Below are 26,903 nucleotides of genomic sequence, written 5' to 3'. Positions count from 1 at the left end.
TTCTCCTTCGCTACATCTTCCTCTCGAAGCTGCAACACAGCCAAAAAAAAAAATGAAAATAATTTCTCTATAATTTCACACCTTCTATTTTCCTTCTACAATTCACCTCAACAAACTTATCATATTTTTATATTCTCTTTTTAGTGAAAAGCATGTCCATCAAAGGAGCTAATTGGACAAGAAAGGAAGATGAAGCTCTTTGCATTGTGTTCATCAAAGTGTTCTAAAACTCTGACAAATGCACAAGCCAAAAAGAGACTGGCATTTGGAAACAAGTGGAGCAAAGTTCAAAGAATTTTTCAATGGCACTCCTCCCAATGTTAGAAATTTTGAGAGTTGTAAATCTTGATGGCAAAAACACCTTTTCCCACAAATGAAGAAACGACATCAATGTGTCAAATACGTCGAGAGGAGAATTCATAGTGGAGCTAATGAATCCGACCAAGTAAGACTTCTTTTACATAATTACTTTTTTTTTTAATTTATTTAGCAAGTAATTGTAATATTTTTTTTTCATGAAACTACTCTTATTGTTATTATATAATTTCTTTTTATTTTTGTTATAGCAACAATTTTGCCGAGGATTTTTACAATGACGATATGAATGGAAAAAAATTTCACCACCAAAGTTGTTACAATTTGTGTAGCGATAGTTGGGTGACGTTTGATGATCCACCACTAGAAAACTTTGGTCCACCACCGGTGCTAAGAAACCTCCATATTTCCTTGGAGGATAATGAAGATCCAAACGGATCTACTTCGACTCCAGATTCTCTTCCTAGACCAATGGGATGAAATACCGCAAGAAGACACAAATTGAAAGCCAAAGAAAAGGAGGAGAAAGCCTTTCAAGAAAAACTATTGGCCATAGAGCGAATGAGGGAAGAAAACATCAAGACGAAAGAGGCAAAAGCCATAAGAGAGAAAATGAAGGAGGATCGACAAGAGAGAGAGAGGGAAAAAGCCATTATAATTATGCAAACTGTTGATTTTACTCCAAGGAGTAAGGCATATTTTGTTGGGAATAAGATGGAAGCTCTTAAAAGGCTAAGTGCACGTGAATTTTTTTCTAATTCTGACACAACATCCAATGACTATCATCCACGTACGGCAACCGAAGATGACAATTAGTTTGATTATTTTATCAATTTGAATTTTGATCGGTAAATGTTGTCTTAATAAATTGTTATATGAACTGAAAAATCTACTATGTATAAAGTTATATGTATAATAAACACAAGATAAAGATGCATACAACACAGTAAGATAATAAGAACGTAACTATGGTGATGAAGTATACCAGCAGTTGTGAAGTATAACAATACTTATCGATGAGGATTATGACATGATAATAAATTGTCAATTATTACCTCACCTAGCAATCTAGCATAGATATTAAGCAATTATGAAAAACATTAAGACAATAAACTTCGTCTGTTTGACCAAACATGTTGCAGAAGATCATTTCGTAGATTACTATTTCCAACACGAGAGCAACGGTAACGAGACATGTGTTTAGTCATTGTGATATTTTCGGTTCTTGGATTACGTCATAAATTCAGGCCATCATATATTCTTGCCCGAGCTCTATTTCACCTATTTGGATTCAAGTCATCATCGTCAGACTTGCCATTGTAGTAGTCATCTCGCTCATCCTCAAAAATCATGTTATGAAGTATTATGCAATCCAACATGATTGTCGATAATGATTCTTGCTCCCAACCTCTTGCAGGTTGCCTAATGATTGCAAATCGTGCTTGCAGAATCTCAAATGCCCTTTTAACATCATTGCGGTATGCCTCCTGCTTAATGGAAAAGTACACTTCTGCGTCATTCTCAGGATGTTTGATTGATTGCACGAGTGTTGCCCACTTACGGTAGATGCCATCAGCAAGGTAGTACCCAAACTCATAAGGCGTCCCGTTGACATGGTAGTTAAGTTATGGTGCTTGACCTGCTATTACAGCATCAAATAGTGGTGAACGTCCGAGAGCAGTGATGCCATTCTGGACTCTAGGGATGCCAAAGAAAGCATGCAAGATCTAGGTTTCAAGACTTGCCATAACTTTAAAAATAATGGTTGGTTTTTTTTACTTGCTGCTGAAGCTACCCTACCATCCCATTGGACAATTCTTCCACTCTCAATGTATGCAATCAAGCAAACCTATCATTCCAGGAAATCCTTGTTGCTTGGTTCTATGTAAAAGCATATCCAAATCTTTTGTTGTAAGAGCCTAAAGGTAGCGTTCTTGATAAATGATTACAATAGTACGACAAAATCGACTAAGGTTCTCAATGACAGCTGATTCAGGCATACGGAAGGATTCATCTAAGGAATCAGTCAAGCATACAATGGCTAGCATTCGGAGTGAGCATGTCAATTCCTAGTAAGGTGAGAAGCTCGGACGCCCATCAGTGACTGCCTAAAGTATGGATCTGTCATTTGGACATGCTCTAACATGCGGAGGAACAATTCACACCTCATCTTGTAACGTCGTCTGAAAGTTTCGGTGGGGTACACAAGGTCAACTACGTAGTAATCATTTAATAATTTGTTATTAGCTACCTCGCATGATCAATGACGGGTATCGCGGCTTGGAATAGAACCACCCCATTGAGGTTGTTGTTGGAGTGAGTAGAAGCCAACCAGTTAGTTACTTCCGCCATAACTTGTATTGTATTTCTTCGTCTCTGCGCATAATATTCTTCTTCTTCTTCATCATCTTCCTCATCTTCACGTCGCCTCTCATTTCACTGAGAAAACCAGTTGGAATTCATTGCAAATTGTAATAAAAACTTATAAACTGAACAAACAATTAGAGAGGAGATAGATGAGATAGTGAGATATGCAACCGAAACCACCATTTTTATTGAGGTTTGAAGTCGAATATAGAACTGCCACGTATACAAAAAATCTAAACCAAAATCTAGGGACTTGATCACAACACGACACATGGCATTTAAAAATTGTATCTGAAAATTTGATAAGCATTATAATGATTAGTTTTGCCACGTCGACACTATATCTAATCGGGAATCTAGAGATTTGCTTGCGAAGAGACACGTGGCACTTAAAATTCCTATATGAAAATGTTATCAACAATACCACATAGATACCTCATCCCAACTTACACCTTAAAAAATTTAATTTTGGTCTAAATTAAAATATTATTATAATAAAATTAAATCATAAATTTGAATAACATAATGTAAAACTATAAAATATTTGAAATGGCTAAAGCTTACTTGAGATGATCACTTGTTCATGAATGAAGAATAATATTTTTGGGCGCTAAACTATAGCTCTGGCCCCAATATAGCCCTCTGTTACTGGAGATGACCTTACCTTAGGTAATTCAGACTTTCATGTTACACCACAAGACATATGTTGTTGTCTCCGTCAACACTCAACACTCAACTTCTATTTAGTATAATGTAACATGAAGCACAACATTCTGAGTTTTTTTTTCCTTATCTTTATTCTAAAGTATGTATTCTCTATTCTCTATTAACTCAATGCTATAATAGAGAATTTGTAAAGCTACTTATGTGATGATTATATTTATCATGTCCATGAGGGATAGGTCATTATGAGTAGTTTTTGCCCTGTTAATAGTATGTATTGTCATTTCTGCTAAAAAAAATAGAGAGAGTACTTATCATATATTCATAAAAACTATAGCTATTAAAAGTTCAATCCCGAGCTGATACAGTCCCATCCCGAAATATTTATATTTATAATTGAAATCAAATTTTTATTATGTGTCAATTTTTTATGGGTTGTTTGTGATCATTTTTAATATTTATATTTGCCATATACTCAATTTGCTTGGACTTGTTTGAACTTCTTTCAAGTGTTGTAAATCCATAAGGCTTGGATTGATGGCTCTTGTATGGATAATGCTTATATATATTGGTGTTTGACTATTTTGAACTTTGAATGATCATTGATGATTTGATGCTAAGTTGAAATGGGATGATCCCGAATGATCTTGAATGAACCCAAAACCAAAAGGCAAGGGACGGGACGGGACGGGACGGGACGGGACGGGACGGGACGGGACGAGACGGGATCAAATTTCAAAATGCAATCTCATCTCGTCCTGTCCCGTTGTTAGAATCGGGTTTGGTTTGGGATTATGGTCATCCCAGTCCGTGCCCACCTTTGTTTAACTAAAAGGAAAAATAGGCTTTGTGTTTGGGTTTGGGATTATGGTCATCCCGGTCCGTGCCTGGCCACCCCTAAAATTTTTGAGCTCTTTTTCCTTTGTTTAACTAAAGTGAAAAAGAGAGCCCTAGGCTTTGTGTTCAAAGTTTTTAATCATCGATTCTTGAATTTGTATGTTCTGAATTGTGCTACATTACAATATAGAACCATGTATAGTTTTTGCTCCTTAATGAATATGTCATTTTCTGCTGAAAAAGATTATCAATATTTATATCTATTGTGAACTTCTGTACAACGGAACGTAATGAAACAACGAGCCATAGCTTCAATGGCACATTCGCAAGATGCGCACTCCAAGCTTTCACTTTGCTACCTATGAGAAGTTGTTCTCTAGATTCATTTTTTTTTATCTTATAATCAAATTTCTTAGAAGAACAAAATGAAGAAATACTAAGCATCTCAACCTATAGAAGGCTTAAAAACCAAAGATAACACGCCCAAGACAAACCAACAAACAACTTACAGAAAAATAAAAGAACATAGCCCAAAGAGCTAAAAACACAGCCGAAGCCTTCAAAGAAGCTTTTTCGAGGTTTTAATTTTACTTTTATCATAGTAAATTTGAATTCTTTCTATGACTTTGTACTGAACATAACTGAGAGACTGAAAAACACAACTTGAGTTCGTACGCTTCAATTCTGTGCCATTCAGTTCAGTCAATTCTTACAAGAATCAAAGAAAAGGCTGGAAGAACGATTTCAACTTGCTATATTATCCCCAAAACGTGAGGAATCAATAATGTTGAAGAACTCGATCAATGTTTTTTGCAGATGAAATAAATATTCCTTTCTACTATTTTCCACGCTCAACCCTCTTTCTTTTTTTTTTGGATAGTCTCAAACAAATCATGTTTCTTTATTGCCCTTGCCCTTGTTGTAAAGAAATGAACTTCTGAAACTACTAAATCCTGCCAATAAGTTTCATCCCTTGTTGTCAAGGAATGAACTTCTGAAACTACTAAATCTTGCCGCTGAAGCATACCAATCTCTATGTTACTTCTTATTCATCAATGGGAGGACGTGTCGTGTTGGGCAATCTCCGATTACGAACAAATGAACTGAACAGGTGCAATGATCTTGATGGTTGAGCATAGGGTACCATATGAGCAGCACCTCTTACTGTGGCAAAGGTCAATAGATTTCCATACTCCGTTGCCCAACCTCCCACCTACACAAATATAAAAAGCATAAATATTCATTGAAAAATATCACAATTAGGATATTGTTCCAGGAAAGACAAACTAAATTATAGAAACTTATGTAAAGAAATGCATAAGCACCTGGCCTTTGTGAAACCAAGCTCCATATGGCACTGTTATCTGGAACTTTAGATCATGTGCTAATTCACGGATGAGTGTTCGGGAGCCCAATAGTGGAACAACAGAATCTTGGTCTCCACTGCAATCAGTTGACAATCATATTATGAAGCAACACAAAAAAGTACAATTCTGAAAATTTATCATGTTAAGCCTAATTAATTACCTGAAAACCCAAACTGGTATACGATTTTTAACTATCCTCGCCAGCAAGGGAAGCATGTTTAGGTTACCATCAGTATCACTGTAATTAAGAACACTGTACAATGCAAAAATGGGAAAGATCAGTTATACGATCAACACAAGACATACAATAATACTTGACTTCATAGTATCATAGTATGAAAGTAAATATTAAATAAATAAGGATGATCTGCAAGTTAAATTGTTTAAAAATTATGATATAATTTAATTCATTCAAGTTTCAAGCAATTATCGCAGAAGTGTAATGGTCACTTGTGGTAAAGTTGTAAGGGACAGTTTGAATTGAAGAATGTCAAGAGTGATTGCATTATATATTTCCAGCTGAATAAGAAAAGAAAATATTAAAGTGCACATGTTTGAACAACTACGTGTGCACTTTCATATTTTCTGTATATGCCTAAAGAAAGGTTTCTTTGTATCTGACACTTACCCGCTGCACATTCCCCAGCTATAAGGCAAGTTTGTACGATTTGCATGAAGGGCTTTCTGAACCTCAGGAAGGTTGAAATAAAACCGGCGTTCATATGTCATACACACATCAACTCCAACACTTATCTTAGTAGCCTGCAGAAAAACAAAAATGAAAAACTCATTGCAACAATGATACAATAAGTTTCATGAAAATGCAAGGGAAAAGAAAAAAGAACAGAAAAATTAACCAGAAAGTATGGACTGTACCACTTTCCGCAGTCTCAATTCTTGCTCCACTATAGATGGATAACAAACATCAAGGATCACATCGTAATTGTTTATATACTCGCCAACTATGCTATTGGCTGTAGCTATTGCATTATTGCATGCAATGCTTACATTGTGAGGTGTTGCAAATTCATAATCCTCAAAATCACAATCGTTCATGATTGTAAGGCCAATTTCATCAGAAATCATTCCATGTGACCAAAAATATTCATATGTTGCCGGTATATCACGATCAAGTTTCAGAAGTGGATTCCCAATCTACCATAAAATTGAAGTTTATATGAGCAAACATCAGCAGGATAACAAATAGAAAGAATAAAAAATAAATAATAAATAAAATAAAAAACTTGAAAATCAAAACAAAAAAGAACTGAACTATAGAGCTGTGATTAAAAAGAATGTGAGGTCTTACAGCAACCCCTTTGAGATTGAACTTGAAACCAATTGAATGTTTATTATGGTCCAATATAGCAACAGCCAATTGAGGTATGTAGTGCCCTGAACATCAAAAATACAGATTGTAAGAACGTGTTCATAAAGACAGAAAGACTACATACAAAATCTGAATGACAAAGGTTACAGTCAGAAAATATCTAGTAGGTTCGCCAGCATAAATAATAAAGTAAATAAAAAGAAAAATAGCATTTTCATTTGCAATGAACATGAAGAGCATCCACCATTGGTTCAATTTATACATTTAATTAGCAATTAGTTAAACAAGTACATCTCCGTTCAAAAGAAATTAAAGTTGAATCTCATTATAAATGACTCGGTAAAATGAACTTATGAACATTGATTAGATTTTGCACCTGCATAGCTTTCTCCGGTAAGAAACAACTCCCTAGATTTGTAAGCTGGAAACTTCTCATACCATTTCAACAAGAATGTGTGCATATCCCTTGCTGCCAAAATGAAGAAAACAAGCTTGGTAAGTTCAAATCAAATGTGTGCTTAAAGTATTTCTTTTAAGCCTAATTGCTACATGTTGCTACATTGTATTTAGCAATGGCCAAAAGCAGACACATTGAAAAGCACATACTTGCATAAGTGAAAAGAAAGGAAGTGAATGTAGCTATTAAATTTACCAGTGGAGGCATCCCCAGAATTATAATCGGAACTTGTATTTGAGTATGACCATCCAACTCCAGCAGGAGACTCAACAAAGAGGAGATTAGATGCTACAAGACATAAACAATGCTGCATAATTGAGATAGGTTTCAAAAAGTGATGCATCCATTAGATATGTAATATGATTTACCTCTATTCCAGGACATTGGGTTTTTTCGGAGGCCTCGACCATCACCTGTAGGGTAAAACGGACCCAACTCTGTGAAGGCACCTCCACCAATAGAGGAACAGCCTGGACCTGAACATTGTAAAATATGGTCAATCAACTTGGTGTTCAAGAGCCTCAGTTCAACAAACACAACAGTTAAAGCTAGAAACTTAAGATAACTTTTTCACTCTGGACAAAGAGCATGTGATACATGAAAAAATAAGCTTAATTTGTACAAATCCAATGCATAAAACCTTAGTCACTCTCATGTCAAGGTCCAAGTCCAACAGAAGACATGGACTATCAAAACCTTTATCAAATAATTTGAAGCATTCACACTGTTATAATTACATGAAAATTCTCTGTTTAGGAATAGATAGACATGCTTAAAGAAGTATAAACCCTGTGATAAGTTTAAAGAAGAAGTTACTTTTGTTAGTAACTAATAACTGCACATGCAGAACTCTGAGCAGGTAACTGAAAGCCTGAAGCTTTCATGTTTCAGCAGGGTTATCCAATGGTGAAGTTATATCATCAGAATGAGACAAGGTCATAAACTAAAAGGGACAAAATTGAAAAGGGCATGGAATACAAACATTGATACAGAGAAGAAAGTGAGACTACAAGTAGAAAATGAACAAAATTAAAAAAGAGAGAGCAAGAACAAACATAGTACAACAAACCCATCAATTACACAGTACAGTCCAACTAAAATTCAAAAATTTGCCCTCCAAATTTCAAAAATATATCAATGGTACAGAAACAGAGAGAGCAAAATTAAAAAAGAGAGAGCAAGAACAAACATAGTACAACAAACCCATCAATTACACAGTACAGTCCAACTAAAATTCAAAACTTTGCCCTCCAAATTTCAAAAATATATCAATGGCACAGAAACAGAGAAAATTCAGCTATTTACCTCCATTGAGCCACAGAGATAGGGGCTTCTTATCAGGCTGCTTATCTGCTTCAACAAAATAGTAAAACAAACTCCTCCCATTTTTCACATCCACATCAACATACCCAGCATATTGCTTAAACCCAACTTGTGGCTGACCAGGCAACTTCACCACCAGATCCTCAGCTGGGTACCCCTCAACCCCAACAAGCACCAATCCAATCAAAACTACACTAAACCAAAACAACCCCATATCCTGAAATCTAAATAAATCTCTTTCTCAATTCCTAGGCAATTCTCTCTCAAGTACAATTCTCTCTACTAATAAATAGCCACACTCACTCTCAAAACAATGAACACCTTCTTCTTTTAAAGGAAAAAGATGACAAGGAGTGGCTTAGAGACAATATAATAATGATTACAGCATTATCTTTTCGAAACACATTCTGTTATAATAGACCTGGCCTGCTTTTTTAACCAAAAGGGTATCTAGCTAGCATATCAGAAGATGATTCAGATCTGAGGAATTTGCTATATATGACATGTATAAATGCGCTCAGCTTAAACAAGTAAAGATATAATGCACAGAGAGAGAGAGACTTTAGGAAGAAGAAAAGAGAAGCTGGCAACAGCTGAGAAAGTTAAAAGTGTTTTTGGGTTTTTACTACTATGCAGAATTTGCAGTCATACTATGCTCTGTGAGTGAGAGAGACCTTGGCATAGTAATAATCGTGGAGAGTACTATTGTGACACTGTTCCACTCGGCATTTTCGAAACTTGAGAAGATAATAAATAACTATGCACGCTCCACACTCCACAGAGTACAGAGCACCCACCAAATTCACTGTAAAGGGAAGTCAACACCTACTTCTTATTTGGTTTTACTCTAATCATTCTTGGGTGTTGGCCAACTTTATTACAATGCATAAGAGTTACCATACATCTTAAACACATTATGGTAAAATAGTAGCGTACGTTTCCTTTCCGATCATGAGGAAGATTCCAACTTGGTATCAAATATCAAGTGATCGAGGGAATGACATTCTCAACTCCTTAATTCAGTGTATCTAGTCTCATATGCGAGAGTTATTCGCGTTGAAAATTACTACTTAAAAATTATATCCGTCAAAAGTTAAGTAACAAAAGTAATTGTTAATATCTCTGATACTATAACACGAAATCCTCAAAAGTTTCATTAAATTTTGAACTACCTTAATTATCCATACTGAATAAATTCAAAAGTAAATAGAATGACTATTACAGCAAGAAGCAAAAGAAATTAACACAAATAAAGACATAAAGAGATAATTATGGAAGAGAGGCGTAGATCGTGGGAGAAGTATAGAATAGATATCTGCATTCATTCTAAAAGCAAGCAGATTAACCGTAATTAATCACCTATCTCTACTACTATAAATGGAGGCACTCTTTTGGTGTCAAAGGGTTTCACCAAATTTTGAAGTGCCTATAATACCCTTCAATAACATAATTATCAAATTAAGTTAATAAAATATAAATAGATAAAAGTGTAAATTGAAAAAATAGCCAAACCACCACTTTTTTATGTCCAAAAAATAAATAACTACTATTCTTTTTAGTCAATCTATTTTCCATTATATCACCCGTGAGAAATGCGGGCACATTGCTAGTGTTGTTTTTAAGGGAAGAGAATAGGTTGACGAAGGATAAAAAAAACAAAAAAAAAACAAAAAAAAAATGTTAAAAATCAGGCTAACAAAATAAACACGAGCAAATAAATAAAGATATAATTATGGAAGAGCGACGTGCCTTTGTTATTTATAATAGATACTTACTGACTTACTGTCCACAATCATTTGACTTAGTAATAAAAGTCTTTCTTACGGAGGAGTTCCTCAATTCGACTCTTGTTGTTATCATCTTCTTACAATAACATCGCCTCTGCGATGACATGTTTTGCATTGGCATCAACTCCTAACAGCAACGTTTGGCTAAGGGACAAGTGAGAGGTCATGGATCATGTCCTTTTCATTTTTTTGGTAGTTGGAAATTATCTTTAAAATTTGGTGGAACAAGAATTCAGTAAATATGCAACCACAAAATGTAGATCTTTCCTCTCTACGTTCTCTAAATTAGAGAACATCGAGGAGACTATGATATTTTAATCCAACACTTTTGATTATGAAATTTTAATACTTGGGAACATCTCAAATTACCCAATTATGTAGATGCTAATGAGATAGTTGTGAATAAAATAAATGAAGAATAAGTTAATTACTTTTAGCCGCTTGATGGACATCTTTTCATGCAAAGTAAAAATTACTCGAGAGTGACCAATCAATGAAGACAAAGTTCATCTCAAGTCTCCTTCTGCGTTTGGTTTGGCACTCTCCTCTAAAAAGTGTAGCAAGAAGACGACATGGCCGTCCTTTGTAATCTAACCAGTCTTCCCTGCACACTGCAGTCTGCAGCTTACTTTGAACTTTGATATACTCGTGGGGCTCAATTTAGAAGAGCCAAATCTGTGATTACCCAATCATAATTAAATGGATTACTTTAACTAGGTCTATAAAGAAGAGAAAAACATAGCCAAACAAAAGAAATCTTTAAGAATAGTGGGAATGATGAGAACTTTGACTAGTACTAGAGCAGTAACAAGGATGAGATTATATTAATCCTGTAGTTTATGTATGTATTTGAACAAAGTTCCCTAATTGGGGACCATAATATGACCCTTTACTTAACCTTTGTATAGTTTGTCCAACTTCTAGGACCCATGTAGAGCCTCCCCGGGTAGGTAAGGAGAGTTATCTAGGGTCATATGTTTGAATTCTGAACTGGTACTTTGTCGATATTTGTATTGATTCCCATTATCCACGGGCAAACTACTCGTGCTACTATGACCAGAAAACTAACATAAAAAGAAGTTGTATCGTTTTTTTTTTTTTGAGAAAAAAAGATAACTTCATTACTTATCCATGGCCAGAAGGCATGTACATCAAATGCTGTCTCATACCAAGAGTCTAGATGGCACAAGCCGCCAAGCAAAAGACAGGTGACCCTCACTGTTAAACACATGCGCTCACTTATTGAGTCTAACGACAATAAATCAAATCCTCACTACTAACCTCTCTTTGAATAGTAAACCTAGTCGCCTAGAGACCTCAATTGATGTACAACTAGAGAAAACTTGAGATGAAAGTAGTAGAAGACCAGATTTCGAGTAATAGGCAAGAAGACCAGGAAAACCTAAAACTTTCCTAAGTCCGTATCTTGAGAATCCTCCGTCGTTACCACTCTAGAGGATTTGCTAGAGGCACGAAAGTGCGTAATTCCCTAACAAACGTAGAGAGTGCTAACCTAGGGTTCTAGAACAAGGTGAAAAAATAAAAAAAAACTAAAGAAAAGTCCAACTAGCCCAAGGAAGAAACAGCACCCTAGGCCCAATAGCTGGCCCAGCTCATTCCACTTCCACCTCCCTACGCTCAGATCGACGCGCACACACCGCAAGCAGCCATCGCCTCCACGCCATGCCGCAATCATGTCGTCGCCGCCCAGCTTCAAGGAACCTCGCCAACAATACGCTGCCACCACTGAGAGGCCATCAGCGAACCCCGAAAGCACCAGACCCGATCCAAAGAGGAAACTGATCCCCGATGCCCCAGAAAGATCAACCGCACCCTGTCAATGACGCTGCACCGCCGCCTGGATCCAAAGCCAGCTCGCGCCGCCCCTTGAACCGGAAACCCACGACTATCCAAGCCACAGAGAGACTTCAAACCAGAACAAAAACCAGAGAACCATAGACCACCATCACCCGTCCGGCAGCCTCCCAACGACGACGAGGCAAGCCCCATGCAGATGATGAAAGCCACCGGACGAGAGGAACTCGGCTAAATCTCGACCAAGCTTGTGTGCGTGCGGCGCCTTCGAGTACTAGGGTTTTTTACTTTTAAAAAGAAGTTGTATCGTTGTTTTGTTATGTGTGTTTTTATATATCTTAATTATTATTGTAACATGTCAAGCTAAATTTTAATCTTGCACTAATCACTTTAATATTTTACTCAATTACAAATCTAGACGTCCTTTAATGATTTTTACTTTCGGTCTTTTTCATGAGTGATTTAAACTTCTTTGCCAATTGCTGCCTATTAACTTAATTTCTTCACTCCAAAGCTAGGTTTTCTTTCTTTTCCTCTATCCTTGTCCGGCGGCTCCTCGCACCGAGGCAGGCCTCTGGCCTCGCCGGAGTGTGGTGATTGCTGCCGGACGGGGTGTCTGCTTGTTGAAGGTGATGATCTCATCAAGTATGCCTGGTCGATGTGGTGATCGGGAGGTGCCGATTTCGGGTTTTGTTTCGCGTGGATACACCGGGGACTGTGGGATCGTTTGGTTGTGGCTGGTGGCTTGGCAGGGGAGGCAGCGGTTTCTGGGGCGAGATCACGGAGCCCACCCGCTCCGGGCGGCGTCGGGGGTGACAGATCCAGACATGGGAGACGCAGCGATGTGGGATCTCGACACTGGCATGGGATACAATCTCTGCTGGGTTAGTCAGTTGCCGGGTTATGACGGCTCCTCCGTGTCTATCTCCCCCAGATCGGAGTGGGATTGTTTGCTTCAGGTGGCGGACGATGGCCGTAGGGGTGTTGACGGTGGAAGAATGGCGGCGGTGGAGAACCAGGCGAGGATCCAGGTCTGTGTATCTCCCAGACCTATGCATGGGCCTAGGCTAGGTGGCTTATGGGTCTGGAATCATCTTCTAGGCTCAGATTGCTTTAAAATTTATTTCAGTTGTTTTTTACTTTTAGTTAATGGTGGCTTAATGCCGGTAATAAGTCCCTATCGTTATGTGATAGGGCGACGTGGGTTCTGTCCCGGTTTGTGCACCTTGTGTGCCTGGTCTACCCTAGTTAGGCGGCGAGTTCCTTGCCTCGTCAAATGGTCACAACCTCCTAGTGGTAGGATGAAACTAAGTGTCGCCGGTCTTCATTTCGGTTGGCAACATATTAGGAAAGCTGCACTTTTTGTACTGATGCTTCGGTTTCGATTTATCTTTCCGTTATGTCACCACAATATCAAAGCAAATGGAGTAGCTAGTAGAGCACTCTTTGCTAGTTGGTGTTTGTTAGAATATATAGATTTTTTGAAGACTCCTAATATTATTTTGGGACGTCCTCTCGATGCTTTTTGTACTCTGGGGTTAAGGCTTTATGTCCCCCCCCCCTTGTATTCGACAGTTTCATTAATTAAGGCCTAAGGGCAGCCGCACTGGCCCTTCTTTCAAAATAAACTTAATTTCTTTAGGGATCTTGACCAAAAGCACCAAAATTGGCCAAAACTATCCCACTTACCCCAGCCACAGATTTTTATTCTCACTAACCCAATTTAGAGAGAAATGACAACTTTGCCCATAACTTAATTAACAAATTGCATCATACCACTCTCTCATCCCTCCGATCCGGTTTCTCTCTCTCTCCCCCCCCCCTCTCCCCGTCGCTCCCTCCTCGTCGAAGTCGGACAGACGACGTCGCTAATCTCCATGCTCGACGATGGCGGCTTCTGCGGCGGCGATTGGAGATCCCGGTCGGCGAAAGAGATCGGTTATCTCGGGTGGTAGAGTTCGCCTCGGTCATCAAACTCTAATTTGCTCTCTCTGAAATTGTCACCTACGCTAATGGTTTCGAGACTCGAGATTATGGAGAGATCCAACGCGGCGGCGTCACTGGTTTCTTTAGCCAAGGATAATGATAGATAATTATATATGGAAAGCTGAATATTGAATAAGGATGAGTTGGGCCCTTGTTAAAATTGATCAAAGAGGGCAAAGGTTGAAGTCCAAGAGGACCGTGCTGAGGCTCGGGTTATGCTAGCTAGCTAAGGTAGGCCTTTTCTTTCTTTTTCTTTTTTTTCTTTCTTTTTTTGGTACATGGGAACAATCTATGTTGATTTCAACTTTGAGATGCATGATTTCATGCTAGTCAGATGCAAATGAAAGATTGTGGTTATGACATGCAAGTCCCTTTTAAGAAGGATCAAGTAACGTAAATAATGATCTCGCTCTTATTCACTGATTATGACTACTGTATATAAAAGTTGTAGAGATGAGGGGTGTCCATATTATCATGTAGCAATTATGAAGCTACAAAAAGGATCGATGATTCAAATTAACATCTTTAATGCGGGGCAATAGACGTCTATTGGGGGGCAATAGACGTTTTAAATTGATGTAATCTCCTCATTTTTTTTCTTTAATCAAAGTTTTATTTGTGTAATTAGTTCCCATTCTGGCGACTGAAAGTCCTATTGGGGGCAATAGACGTCTATTAGGGGGCAATACATGGCTGATAGTTGTCTATTGGGGGGCAATACATGGCTGATAGTCGTCTATTGGGGGCAATATACATCTATTAGGGGGTAATAGACTATTGGGGCAATAGACGTCTATTAAGGGGCAATAGATGTCTATTGGGCGCAAAAAAACATTTCCGGTGAGATTTTCAGCAAATACCGGTGGGCGGAATCCGGCGAAAGTTGGCCGGATTTTGGCGGCCGGTGACCGGACTCCGGCGAAGTCTCCTATGGTTTCTCTCTCTTCCATTTTCTCTCTCTCTCTCTCTCTAAGTAACAAAGGGGTGAGGGTAAAATGGTATTAAAAAAAAATTAAAAACAAAAAAAAAATCTTAATGGTGTATTAGGGAAGACCTCCTTAGAGTGTTTTGGGTAAGAGAGAATTAAAAAAACTTAATGGGGTAAGTGAGAAAAAAATCTCTAAAAATGATGTAAATGGACAAAAACTCATTTCTTTACTCTTTTTAATCAGAATAATTATTGGAGTTCATTAATACTTAATTTATAGACACACCAAAACCTTCTTTATCGAGCACAAGAGCTTTCTTTTAGCCTTATAATTATGAAGAATAGTGTCACTCGTGACGTAGATTATGTGCTCATCTGGTTCAGCACATAAACATCAAATTTTAGGTTTCACTGTAACGATAGGTAGAGATTTTCAATTCATATGATTTACACTAGAAGTCTACACTTTGGTCTGGCGAAGATAATCTGCAACCATATGAAATAGTAAACCATCAATCGCATATTAGCAAAGTTTAGCAAAAGACAATATTTCGAACAAGTGTGTCCAATTACATGTGACTAGGATTATAGATTTTTATCCTTGTTTTCACCAAACTAATCTGAATATGATTAGTTAGAATCGAAGCAAATCTTTAACAAAAAGCTGTCTTTTTTCCCCTCATTTTCAAATTGCATTAGCTTCCTTACTAATACCCTAGTCGGCAAAAAACTGCCAAACAGAAGCACTTCATCACAAAATTCAAAGAAACGGATCTTTGGCTCCAATGCCATTCTTCTAACAAGAAAGACGGCATCAATTATGAAAACAATAGTAAAGAAGTACCTCCTTTTCTTTTCTTTTTTTTGTTGGGGATGTATAGTAAGTGCCTCCTATAGTACAAAGTACAATAGTATACAACTATAGATCAATATAAAGGAGCAAACTGTGGGGTTCGTAGGGCATATACCAAAGACCAAAAATTGGAACCAACTGTTTTTTCCAAAAATGAAATACACAGGGCATGGCTATACCGCTAGACTCACTGGCTACCATTAAAAGGTCTTTTATCTTTCTATTGTATCCCAGCGCCTATAATCTTATCAACTGTGAAGATCAAAATTGGCGAGATGAAAAAATGAATAAGAAAGCAATAAGCATAAAAGCAAAAGAACAGTATGATTTATGATATATAGGTTGGGAAAAAAATACAAACAGTACTCCAACTATGACTCATTCTAAATTTTCATACCCAACTTTCCGAAACTATCACATTGGTACCCCAAATACCCCGCCCGACCCAACATACGTACCTGCCGTCCATGACGGCGTTAAGCCGCATGCCAGATTGCGTATTTTTAGGGGTAAATCCGACCAAGTGGTTAAGTTTTTAAAATTAGTATTAATAAATTAATAATATTAATAATTAATGAAGAGAGATAAATTTAAAAAAAAAAAAAAAAAGTATGTTGTCTCTGTCTTTCGTCCTCATTGAAACGCAGAAAATCCTCTCTATCTCTCTCTCTCTCTCTTTTCTGAGTCTTCTCTCTCTCGTCCCTATTCAAATCCAACAAACCCAGAAACATGCTATCAAGCAAAACCAAGAACTTGCATTAATTCAAAACATAGTACAACAAAGGTACAACAAAACCCAGCAACTGGGTAGGAAAATCAGCTTCTTTTATACCTCTTCTTATTCCTTGAATCCCCAATAAAGTCTCTGCCATCTGGTATGGACTTCCGATGATCTCCCTCACCGTGTTTGGCATCGTCGGCGAGAATTCAAAACCCAAAAATCGAGCTTTCAGATCATCTAGATTACAATTAGATTCAGTAATCAACCGTGTTGGTTTGATTGAAATATCAGATTTCATATTTCTGGGTTTTTGGAAAGCCCATGTATTTTAATCTGGGTTCTGGGTCGGGGTCTGTTTGCTTTACATTCCTGTCCCTAAACCTATCTCAGAAGATCTACGAGTTCAGATTCAAGCTCATCATTTAGACCGGAAACAGATTATGAGGTTTTTGTGCATATTTGCAAAATTCAGGTTTGGATTCTGGGATTTTGGTGATGAGTTTGAATTCATGAAATCTGGTTCATTTTTTTGTTGGTCAAAGAAATCTGGTAGAATGGTAGAAGGTGGGTTGTGATGCGGTCCTCTCATGGCCAAAACCCGATACTGAGCCCAGAAGACAAAAAGACCCGATTGCCTTCTTCTTTTCCGATCACCCCGCCGCCATCTGTGGCCTCTTCCAGTCGAAATTTTTAGGGAAAATTTCACAAACAGTACACCAAGTAAAGACCACTAATAATTCTTATACATAAAGTTCCAAACCAATCATTTCGGTACACGAAATCTGAAACTCGACCCACTATCAGTACACGACGTCAATGACGCCGTTAATTTGACACTAAAATGTCTATTATGCCCTCAATTTTTTTTTTTAATAATTTTTTTTTTCTGTTCTTTTTTTTTTTCCTTCGTTTTTATCTCTTTCTTCTTCCTTCTTCCGGATCCACAGCAAGAAAGAGAGAGAGAGAGAGGGATCTGAGGAAGGAGGAATCGAATAGATGAAGAAAAATCAGAAAGAAAGAAAGGAAAACTAAAGAACAGAGGTGGGTTTCGAAGTGGGTGAGCTCAGGCTTCTTCTCACATGAAGAACAGAGGCTGGCTATTTGAGGTACCAATGTGATAGTTTCGGAAAGTTTGGTATGAAAATTTAGAATGGGCCATAGTTGAAGTACTGTTTGTATTTTTTTTCTTCCTAGTAGAATATTTTCTCTCTCCAGATCAATACAAAACCCCCTATATACACCAAAGCGCTCAAATCTCTCTAGAGGTAATTTGTACTATAGATACACTTCCTACAATGTTAAAATAAATCAAGAGTGAAGATGACAAATTGAAATATTCTTCTGTTTTATTGTCATTATTTATGTACTCCATCATATCAAAAATGATTTAAAGACAGATTAAATATCAGAATACAACCGGACTAAACGTAAGGAATCAAAGGGTGTATTCAATCGCCACTCCCGCTGCTTTTTGTTAAGTGGTCTCCCTTTTCCTGCTTTTTCTCTATTAATCCTCACGTCTGCTACACCCCAGATGCAACATTTTGTTTCCATATCAAAAGAAACAAGCCTGAAAACACCATCACTTTCTGACAATGAACCAGTTGCATCCGTCTCAGTTACATATTTTACAAACATAGGTCGATCTTTATACCGATCCAAATCTTGTGGAATCCGAACTACCCTTTCTACACCTGGAGATGACACCTGAGAATAGACTCAATTCTTTAAAGCACAAGTAAAAAATCAAAACCATACATGGTCCTCATTTTAGAACTTTGAGCTTCACAACTGTAGCCCTGGTGGTAAAAGTCCACCCAATCTAGTTGGCATTATAAACTGAAACAAGTAAATCGGCCTCAACTTAAGGTTTCATGCCTAGCTACATACAAGTTCAAAACATAGCCTCTATTATTATCCATAGCCTGCAGCCTGTACAATAAGGCGACAAACAGAATTCATTTGCTCCCTACCCCAACCAATTTTAAGCATTAATAGTCAATGATGATACGCTTTTTTATCTCATAAACTACAAAAAGAATAAAAGAAATAATTGAAAAACAGTGAGAGTAATTAAGGGAGTGAAATAGAAGTAGACCTCAAGACATAAGTTCTCAGGTACTGATCGAGCAAGCTCTGCTTCGTCCAGTCTTGTTCTATAGGTTCTAGAAAAAGCTTCTATGTCTTCCATACTTGGGGAGCCAGATCTGTAGAATATTCATGTGGTTTGCGCTCAAAATCATATGACAATTTATTCAATTTTAAGAGAGAAACTAATTATCAGAAAGATTTAAGTTTCCTACCAATAAGAAAACAAAAAGCAAACACAAATGAAAGTTAACAAACAGTCACCAAGATTAGTATTTGACCACAAGCACATTAATCATTACATGATTGGCTCTGATTAAGCTGCCTAAAAAATTTATGAGTTTCTGCCAATACTGGTAGCCCCAGTTCTTTCGGTACCCAAGAGAACAATAAGCAAACAACATGAATGAAAGAGTTGTTCAGCCAGAAAATAAATTGGATCTTGGCACAGTTAACTTGGCTTGTTAGTCATATTATCTAATAGCTTAAGCTTCTTGGAAGTCATGGTAACTCAACGTAGTAGCAGAGTCTAGTGGTCTGATCTAAGTCCTGGTGGTTTCTATTTTGCATTTGTAAGGTCAGGAATGGCCAGGTTTATGTGCAAACCCTGCCTGAGAGGAAGTCTTAGTATGTGCTGTTACATTGTGCTTGATATACATTGCCATTCCATCCCTAAACGCTTGTGCCTTCTAGATCATATTCCCTTTCTTCAAATTTGCTTACATGAAATCTCTCGGGAAGATGTGTTTCATTTCAAAATAAAAGGACAAAGGCACCAGCATCTAACAAAAGCCCCGAAAAATTAGCTTTATTCATCATTTAATAAACTATAGTGCAAAGGAACCCCGAATTAACCACTACAGTCATATAATTAATAATTTACTGTATGAAGTACATGCACCCATAACATGTTTTGATCCTGAACATCATTTTATGTTGGTATATTGAAAATGAATGGAAAAATAGATAGCTATAGAAGATTAGTCTGACTGTATATTAAAACAGAGTGTAGGCCAATTTCCCATAACCTTTAACCTGGAACATGATGTTGATAGAATCTGCATGTATTGCCATCAGAAATTCTCATGATAAGCTCTTATACATGGCAAGCACAGATATCTATCACATGTCAATGTATGCACTGTAAATCAACGAAAAAGTCTTCTGCATTATCAATCACATTTTACTTGGGTTTGATGCTTACTTATTCGAAAGCTTCTCAATGCGCACTTGAATGTTGAAATTTGGCAATGTTTTAAAGGCATATATTTTCAAGTCACCCTCAAAGGTCAGAATAACTTCCTCAGCTATTCCCAATGCTTTTTCATCCCACCATGTCCCCGCAAGAGAAATTCCACCTCCTCCGCCTCCATCTCCATCCTTCAAAGGGGGATAAAATCAAGGTTGTCAGCTTCCATCTATATAATAAAAACACGGTACGAATTACTTATCCACAGGACTTACATACAGTTCAGCCTCATCCGCCGCAGACTCATCCCCATAATAATCATCGTCCACTGATGCCTCTATAAGATCAAGAATTTCACTCAACATGATATTAAAATATGATAAGAGATGCCATTCTCCCTAGATTTTACAATAAACCACCATACTTCACTTTTTCTTTTTCTAGTAAAAATGCACACACATAAATATTAAATAGCATTAGAAAGACATCATCTCAGTTTTAGTAGTTTCCTTTGTCTACTTCGAAATGCCAGAGACTGATATGAAGTAACATCATCCAAAGTTGATCGAAATTATCCGAAACAGAGAGATATTTTACTGAAGAACAAGGAGGGGGTGGTTAAAATTAGAGACATACCGTCATCAAAGTCATCCAAGATAACGTCGTCGTCGTCTTCATCATCCTCTGAAACCTCTTCAATAATGGTTGGGCTGACAAGTGGCTGCTGCTCAGGCTCCGAGTTTCGCTTGCGAGCCTGCAGTGTTAGGGACTTGTTGGGAACAAAGCGAAATGGGTACGGGCAAAATGGGAAAGAAAGCTTGTGAGGTGGGAGAGAAGGGTGTTGGAAGTGAGAGGTAGTGCAAGTATTGGGAGTGATGAGTGGTGCAAATGAGATAGCAGAGGCTCTGAAATTCCATACTGTGCTTAATAATTCCATTTGCTCTGCCTTGTACAATTGAACTGACAAGTGAGTGGGTTCCAGAAATGGGTCGCTGGAAAGTGTCCGGTAAAATTTGAAGGCAATTTAGGACGGAACCGTGGTAACCTCAAGCGGCGTCGTTCCATGTGTCTTTAAAGTTTTTTTTTTTTTTTTTTTTTTTTTTTTGAGAAGGGTTGTCAATTTGAGTGGTGAAATTGTAAAATGTGGTATTTAGCACGTTTCATGTTCATATTATTTTTTTCTCGGTTGGTCATGTTGAGAAACCACAAGATCAATTTATAAACAAAAGACTTGTGTCACTGAATCAAATGATCGTGATCAATATATGATTGTAGGATAGGAGTTGAGAAGAGTTGTCTTGACAAAAGTAGACTTGTGACACTGCAATATCATGAATCCCCCTAAAAGGATTATTTGGGAGGCTGTCAATATCATGGAATAGCTGTGTTTCCAGACATTTCCCGCACACATCTATTACAGCTTAAGAAAACAAAAAAAACGTGACTCCATGGCCAATATTGAGGTAACTAAGAACTTTCATATTTGAACTGTCACTTTGATCAAGAGTTACTCAAGATCCAAGAGTACAGTAAAAGAAGGGGAAAGAGCAAAGAATTGATAGATCTATTTGATTAAAATAGCTAGCCAACACAAAAAAGCCAGTTTTTAAGATGACTAGGAATCTCAGACCAAAAACAAGAAAGGTGACTAGAATATCATCATATCATGGCATGCAGACTCAAAAAGCATAATGCAAAAACCTATGTATTTCGGAAGAAGGGCATGAATAAATTTAACATGGAAGTTGTTTCTCAAATTTGTAGGCAGGCACTGTGTTTGGCTTTGTATCATTGGATTTAACTGTGCAAGTGAATGAAGGAAGAAACAAGTCACGAAGAAGATATAGATGCAGTAGTAAGTGCAGGTGGTGACGGAGTAACAGTAGCATTATCTGTCCAATTCTTTTCACCCCAGTGCCATAACATGCTCTCCCAGAAGCAGAAATCCTCAAAGCAGGTCTTCAAACGCTTGTCCTTTATCTTAATTTTCCAATGACCATCAGTGTAATTTGCTTTCTCAGCTTGCCTCCGATCCCACTCTAGTGCCGCCTTCTGCTTCGACCTAAGCAAACAGAACTTTTGCAAGTTTCCTGGCATAGCATCATGCACTTTCCACCACCTTTTATGTGCAACATCACTCGCAAACTCCTGCAAAAAATCCACATTCCAGTTGCAGTCATAGTCGCGGAAGCAAAGCCATGGCTTATTACCCAGATAATGGAGGACGTAGAGGATCGGAGGATCAGCTTGAAAGAGGTGAGTTTTCCTTTCTTTTTTCTCCGGCTCATCACCTTCCCAAAAGTGTTTCAAGAAGTTCATATGTTTTGGAATCCTGTGCCACCATGTGAATATCTCATTCAGATACCCCTGGTCCCCACCATTGTAGGAAACAATCTCGTTGATATGATCCATGAGCAGCTGGAATGTAAAATTGGATGGTTCGACAACCATCACACCTGAGTTGAACAAAGAACCATTATTTCCTGTGGCTGATATTTCTGGCATCTCAAATAGGAAATCAATATTCCTGAGTATAAGCATGTCAGCATCAATGAAAATGATCTTGTCATAATCAGTCAACTGCCAAAGACGGAATTTGCTGTAGTTCCATTCATTGTAAGCTTCTGGTTCAGCTTTAGGGTTTCTGATTCTTTGGATTGTGTGGATCTTCCACCCAGCAGCTGCCAATCCTTCTCGATGATACTCAGTGATGGTTTCGTCAACAAGTATGACAAGATCTCGTGTTGAACCAGACATACGAATGCTCTGAGCTGCAGCAATGGCTCCACAAACATATAAATTGGCAGAGTGCAGGATTGTTGCATATGCTTCTCGATGGGCTCTTTCCGAGTGAAAATGTTCTGTTTACAAAAAATTAGCTCATCACGTAAGTACATTGAAATTATAGGACAGGCAAACTTTCATGTTCATAGAAAGAAAAGAAAAAGAAAAAAAAAATCAGTAAAACTTCTGAGGGAATCAGGACTTTATTTTCTTTCAAATGGGCTTTACATCCAGAGCCACTGGACCTACAACTTGTGAGTTACACAATAGAACTTTTTAGATTTATATAAACAATCAGATCCAAAAATCTGTACCCATTTTCATTTAAAACGTTCTCACCAGATTTTTGATTCACTGAAATTAAGGCTGATCATTAGCATGTATCATTGAAGTGGTAGATCTTCTTAGTGCATGACAAACATTATGCACATATACATATATACTATAAAGGATTTTAAGCTACAGAACGATCACGGACATTGCCAATCAATGTGAGCTGTAAAGCACATTAACCACATCGTAACTCAATGCAATCAACAGCATCAGACCTTGTTTATTCACATCTCACAGGAAAAACACCATATTATACAACCAAATTTGTCATTTGTCATTCTTGAGAGCCTGCATGTGCATCTGGATGGAGCAAGCAAACCCACATGACCAAAAAGATTTGACTCCTATGTCTTGAACCAAATGAATCCATACATACATGTATATAATATATATATATATATATATATATATATATATATATATATTAGTCGCAAATACATAATCATTTTTTTTGTGGGGTGGGGGTGGGGGATGCTAGAAGAATACTAATATATATTTCAATTGATATGACTCCATCAATTCAATCATTTCCAATTCCCTCATTTGAAATAGAATTCTGAAGATTATGAAGCTCATTTTGATGTGGGGATCACTATGTATAGAACTCATCCATTATCATTGGTTCTTTTGGTGCAGGACCGCTACTTACACGTCCAAATCAGGTGCACCAAGAAAAAGTCAAAGCTTCTTGCAATAACTTCCAATTGAATTCTACAATGCTTAGCTATTCCAAGCATGCAAAAATGTGAAAGTTCATTTGCAACTGAACTCATTTCCACATTTTGAAGGATGGGAAATGCACCAAGTTAAGAAATGCAAACACCAGGATGGAAGAGGTAGACCAGCAGCTTTTATTGTAAGAAAACATGACTTGTATAAAACAAAAACAAAAAAAAAACAGCATTAACCAACACAAGATACAAGTCTGACCTTTAGCCTTTAAAGGAACTGCTAGTTCACATGAACCTACGGGGAGCTGCAGCTTATCTCTCAATGTATTCAGGTTTGGACCATAAAGCCAGGCATTCCCTCTACGTATAACAAGCTCTTTGCCGGTGAATAAATTTGGGATTGGGAAGCAATCAGTCACCAAAAGCACATGCACTTGGTGATACCCTTTGGAAGAGGCAGCAAGCCTTGCTGCTTCAAGCTGCAAATGAAAACGAGCTACATCTCTTGACCAACTGCCTGAGTTGTTACAGGGAAGCTTGACAGCAACCAGATCAACCCGTGGTTTTCCAGGAATCTTAAGCTTTGGTAGAGAGGGACAAGTAGGAACTTCAAAATCTTCTTCTTCATCTATCCATTCAGGGTACAAGGAGTCCCATGTTATGTTGTTTGACACATGGTCAAGGTGTAGAACAATATGCTCTGCATCTGGCAAGAGCTCCTTCCAATGGTCAATCTCATCATCATTAAAGTTCAATAGGCCAACTCCCTGATAATCTTTTACGTCAGTCAGTTTCTCAACAGCATCTGAAATTTCGTACCAATTAATGTCTAAAGATGATACGTAATGTAAATCTGCAGCAGCACTCTCTCTTGTCAATCTGTGTTCAGAAGTTAGCCTGCAGGCAATAAAGTTCTACTCAAATCAAATGGTTGCTTGTGAGCAGATGCAACCAATGGTTGCTGTTATCTGATGCTTTCAATTTCAGATAGAGAGGGAGGGGTGCATAACATTTACTATATTCCAACGACAGTTAAAAAAGATACTTTTCCGAACCTCAACACCACAAACAACTACCAAAGAGAAAAGTAATACCATAAAGGTAATCTACCAATAGGACATACCGAGATTCAGAACTGGATCGATGATCTACAATATGAACAACTGGTGAGAATGAGAGTGTCGCAAAAGTCCCCACTATTATAACAGCCAAGACAAGTTTCAAGGTGGGCTTGCAGTTTAGACTTCTATCTTGAGCAGGAGAGTTGAGGGACTTTTCTATGTCTTTGACAACTTTATTTCTCTGGGGCCTTCTCTTGTTAGCATCATCACTGAAACAGAAGCGGATTCATAACTACATGAGGTCGTGCTAGCAAGGCCAGCGAAGAAATTGCAAAGAACAACAAATGGAATGACATAACTTTATTAGAGTAGGTAACAAGTTCCATTCTAACAGACGAAGCAATTTCCCTTGATGATCAAAGAATTGCATAAGAATAAGCAAGAATTTTCTATATTCGATTCAGCACATTACGAAAGAAAGCGCTCAGATAACTAGCAAAACTACTTGAGCAAGAGCACGGGAACTGCCCGATGACCAATCAGCTGAATAATGGGAGCAGAAGTTTATCTCGAAAACATTTGCAACTTGTAGGATAACACTAGTCACTACTCACCAAGCAAGCCGAACGATTTGAACAGTAAAGCGTAGCCATTTTATAAGCAAGAAGACTCTCCTCTTTTGATCAAAACAAGTTCAAATTCGCAGTAGAAACAATTCGGCGCACACAATTCCATTCAAATTTAGCGTCTCAAACACAAAAATAGAACACTGAAAAACCTTGATCTGCATACACACACACACATTCATACATAACCAAGAGCAAAGCGCCATGACATAACCAAGACTAACAGAAGCATAGATGCTTGGGATTTAAAGCTCAAGCTTACCTTACAGACCGAGCATATGAAGTAGGGAAGTGAAAAATCAAACAATCCTCGGCAAATGAACTCAAATTATACTAAAATTTCAGCATAGCAAAACTAGAATTAAAAATGAGAGTTGGCAGAGAGAGAGAGAATGAGAGAGTACCTTGCTGAAGCAGAGAGGCGGTGTCTAGGCTCAACGGGACTTGGGGAAGGCACTCTCATCTTTGATTCATGGGACTTGGGAAGGCACCATCTGATTCTCTCTCTAAGAGAGAGAGTGAGAGAGAGAGAGAGAGAGAGAGAGAGAAAATGACAAAATGCCTGTGAGGGAGAATTGATTCTGATCTGTCTGGCTTGAGAAGACTTTGGAGAAGAGAGTGAGTCTGTGAGAGAGAGAGAGAGAGAGAGAGAGAGAGGCGGTTAATTCATAATGAAGAGTCTTCACCTTTTTCTTTTCGGGTCATTTTCAGTTGAACCGTTCTCCCGGTCAGTGTAAGAATTTTATCTCCGAGGGCACTGCTTTTTACAGCGCGCTTTATTTTTACCTTTAAAGGAGCTCCCTCCTTTTTGTTTATGTGGACAAGTATTATATTTAGGGATAATGACCACTTACCCATAGAATACCAAATACAACCCCATACACTCCACCAACTTATTTTCAACCCCATTCACACAAAAGTTTTCTCTTTTCCTCCCAACTATTCCTTTCACCAATTAGTTATACCATTAATACCCCCTTCTCTCTCTATTTCATGCTTTTACTATTACTTTTCCTTTTGATGAAACGTGGTGGGCCCATCTTGAATTTATTTGTCTAAATTATAATTGCAGCTAAATTTCATCCTCTATCTCGAAGGTAAACAGTTAGTTTTACTATTCATAATTTCGATCGTTGACAGACTTGAATTAAATGCTATTTGTAAAAACACTAGCAAGGAATTGAAAAAAGAAAGAGAAAAGTTGAAAAAATTGAAAGACTATAGAGAACGTCTTAACAGAGAAACTCCCAACTACTGGGATATTATTTATAGACTCCAAACCAGGATCTATAAATTAGAAGAAGATATTGATAATCTGTTATATGTACTTGAAGAGGAACAAAAACCTCTTGACTACCTGAGCATTGGTTAGATCCGCAAATCACTGGTATCAGAGCTTGCA

The 26,903-nt window shown here is 37.7% G+C and overlaps 3 protein-coding genes across 4 annotated transcripts; all 3 read right to left on the bottom strand.

Annotated features, from left to right (window-relative positions):
- Positions 1 to 5,042: 5,042 nt before the first annotated feature.
- LOC133737762 (serine carboxypeptidase-like 42) lies at positions 5,043 to 9,356 on the bottom strand. The gene is made up of 10 exons (XM_062165258.1): positions 8,642 to 9,356; positions 7,705 to 7,812; positions 7,532 to 7,624; positions 7,256 to 7,348; positions 6,859 to 6,944; positions 6,426 to 6,704; positions 6,178 to 6,311; positions 5,710 to 5,802; positions 5,508 to 5,625; positions 5,043 to 5,395 (listed from the first exon to the last, which is right to left on the bottom strand). Exons 1-10 carry the CDS (start codon positions 8,871 to 8,873, stop codon positions 5,228 to 5,230), a joined length of 1,404 nt encoding a protein of 467 aa, XP_062021242.1. The 5' UTR covers positions 8,874 to 9,356; the 3' UTR covers positions 5,043 to 5,227.
- Positions 9,357 to 17,938: 8,582 nt separating this feature from the next.
- LOC133739388 (uncharacterized) lies at positions 17,939 to 21,028 on the bottom strand. 2 transcript variants are annotated; one of them, XM_062167167.1, is made up of 5 exons: positions 20,663 to 21,028; positions 20,302 to 20,363; positions 20,042 to 20,217; positions 18,848 to 18,956; positions 17,939 to 18,456 (listed from the first exon to the last, which is right to left on the bottom strand). In XM_062167167.1, exons 1-5 carry the CDS (start codon positions 20,961 to 20,963, stop codon positions 18,148 to 18,150), a joined length of 957 nt encoding a protein of 318 aa, XP_062023151.1. In that variant the 5' UTR covers positions 20,964 to 21,028; the 3' UTR covers positions 17,939 to 18,147. The 2 variants fall into 2 exon arrangements, with proteins under 2 accessions (XP_062023151.1, XP_062023152.1); XM_062167168.1 differs by having other exon boundaries at positions 18,308 to 18,443.
- Positions 21,029 to 21,482: 454 nt separating this feature from the next.
- Positions 21,483 to 26,170, bottom strand: LOC133739421 (putative UDP-glucuronate:xylan alpha-glucuronosyltransferase 3). The gene is made up of 4 exons (XM_062167201.1): positions 25,906 to 26,170; positions 24,938 to 25,144; positions 24,074 to 24,711; positions 21,483 to 22,887 (listed from the first exon to the last, which is right to left on the bottom strand). The coding sequence occupies exons 1-4, from the start codon at positions 25,962 to 25,964 to the stop codon at positions 21,857 to 21,859; spliced, it is 1,935 nt and encodes a 644-aa protein (XP_062023185.1). The 5' UTR covers positions 25,965 to 26,170; the 3' UTR covers positions 21,483 to 21,856.
- Positions 26,171 to 26,903: the final 733 nt, after the last annotated feature.

This window comes from Rosa rugosa, chromosome 3, assembly GCF_958449725.1.
Source record: "Rosa rugosa chromosome 3, drRosRugo1.1, whole genome shotgun sequence".
NCBI classification, from domain to species: Eukaryota; Viridiplantae; Streptophyta; class Magnoliopsida; order Rosales; family Rosaceae; genus Rosa; species Rosa rugosa.
The sequence above is the reverse complement of the archived record's forward strand: the minus strand, read 5'-3'. Positions and strand labels throughout refer to the sequence as shown.

What these genes read in the sequence shown, in the direction of transcription:
- LOC133737762 (XM_062165258.1), bottom strand. Translation starts at nt 8,873, where the DNA reads ATGGGGTTGTTTTGGTTTAGTGTAGTTTTGATTGGATTGGTGCTTGTT. An exon ending in AATTGAGACTGCGGAAAGTG is followed by an intron (nt 6,312 to 6,425) that starts GTACAGTCCATA and finishes GTTTTTCTGCAG; the next exon opens with GCTACTAAGATAAGTGTTGG. An exon ending in ATACCAGTTTGGGTTTTCAG is followed by an intron (nt 5,626 to 5,709) that starts GTAATTAATTAG and finishes AACTGATTGCAG; the next exon opens with TGGAGACCAAGATTCTGTTG.
- LOC133739388 (XM_062167167.1), bottom strand. Translation starts at nt 20,963, where the DNA reads ATGGAATTATTAAGCACAGTATGGAATTTCAGAGCCTCTGCTATCTCA. An exon ending in CTTGGATGACTTTGATGACG is followed by an intron (nt 20,364 to 20,662) that starts GTATGTCTCTAA and finishes TTGATCTTATAG; the next exon opens with AGGCATCAGTGGACGATGAT. An exon ending in CGGATGAGGCTGAACTGTAT is followed by an intron (nt 20,218 to 20,301) that starts GTAAGTCCTGTG and finishes CCCCCTTTGAAG; the next exon opens with GATGGAGATGGAGGCGGAGG.
- LOC133739421 (XM_062167201.1), bottom strand. Translation starts at nt 25,964, where the DNA reads ATGAGAGTGCCTTCCCCAAGTCCCGTTGAGCCTAGACACCGCCTCTCT. An exon ending in CGCCTCTCTGCTTCAGCAAG is followed by an intron (nt 25,145 to 25,905) that starts GTACTCTCTCAT and finishes CTTCTGTTTCAG; the next exon opens with TGATGATGCTAACAAGAGAA. An exon ending in CGATCCAGTTCTGAATCTCG is followed by an intron (nt 24,712 to 24,937) that starts GTATGTCCTATT and finishes TATTGCCTGCAG; the next exon opens with GCTAACTTCTGAACACAGAT.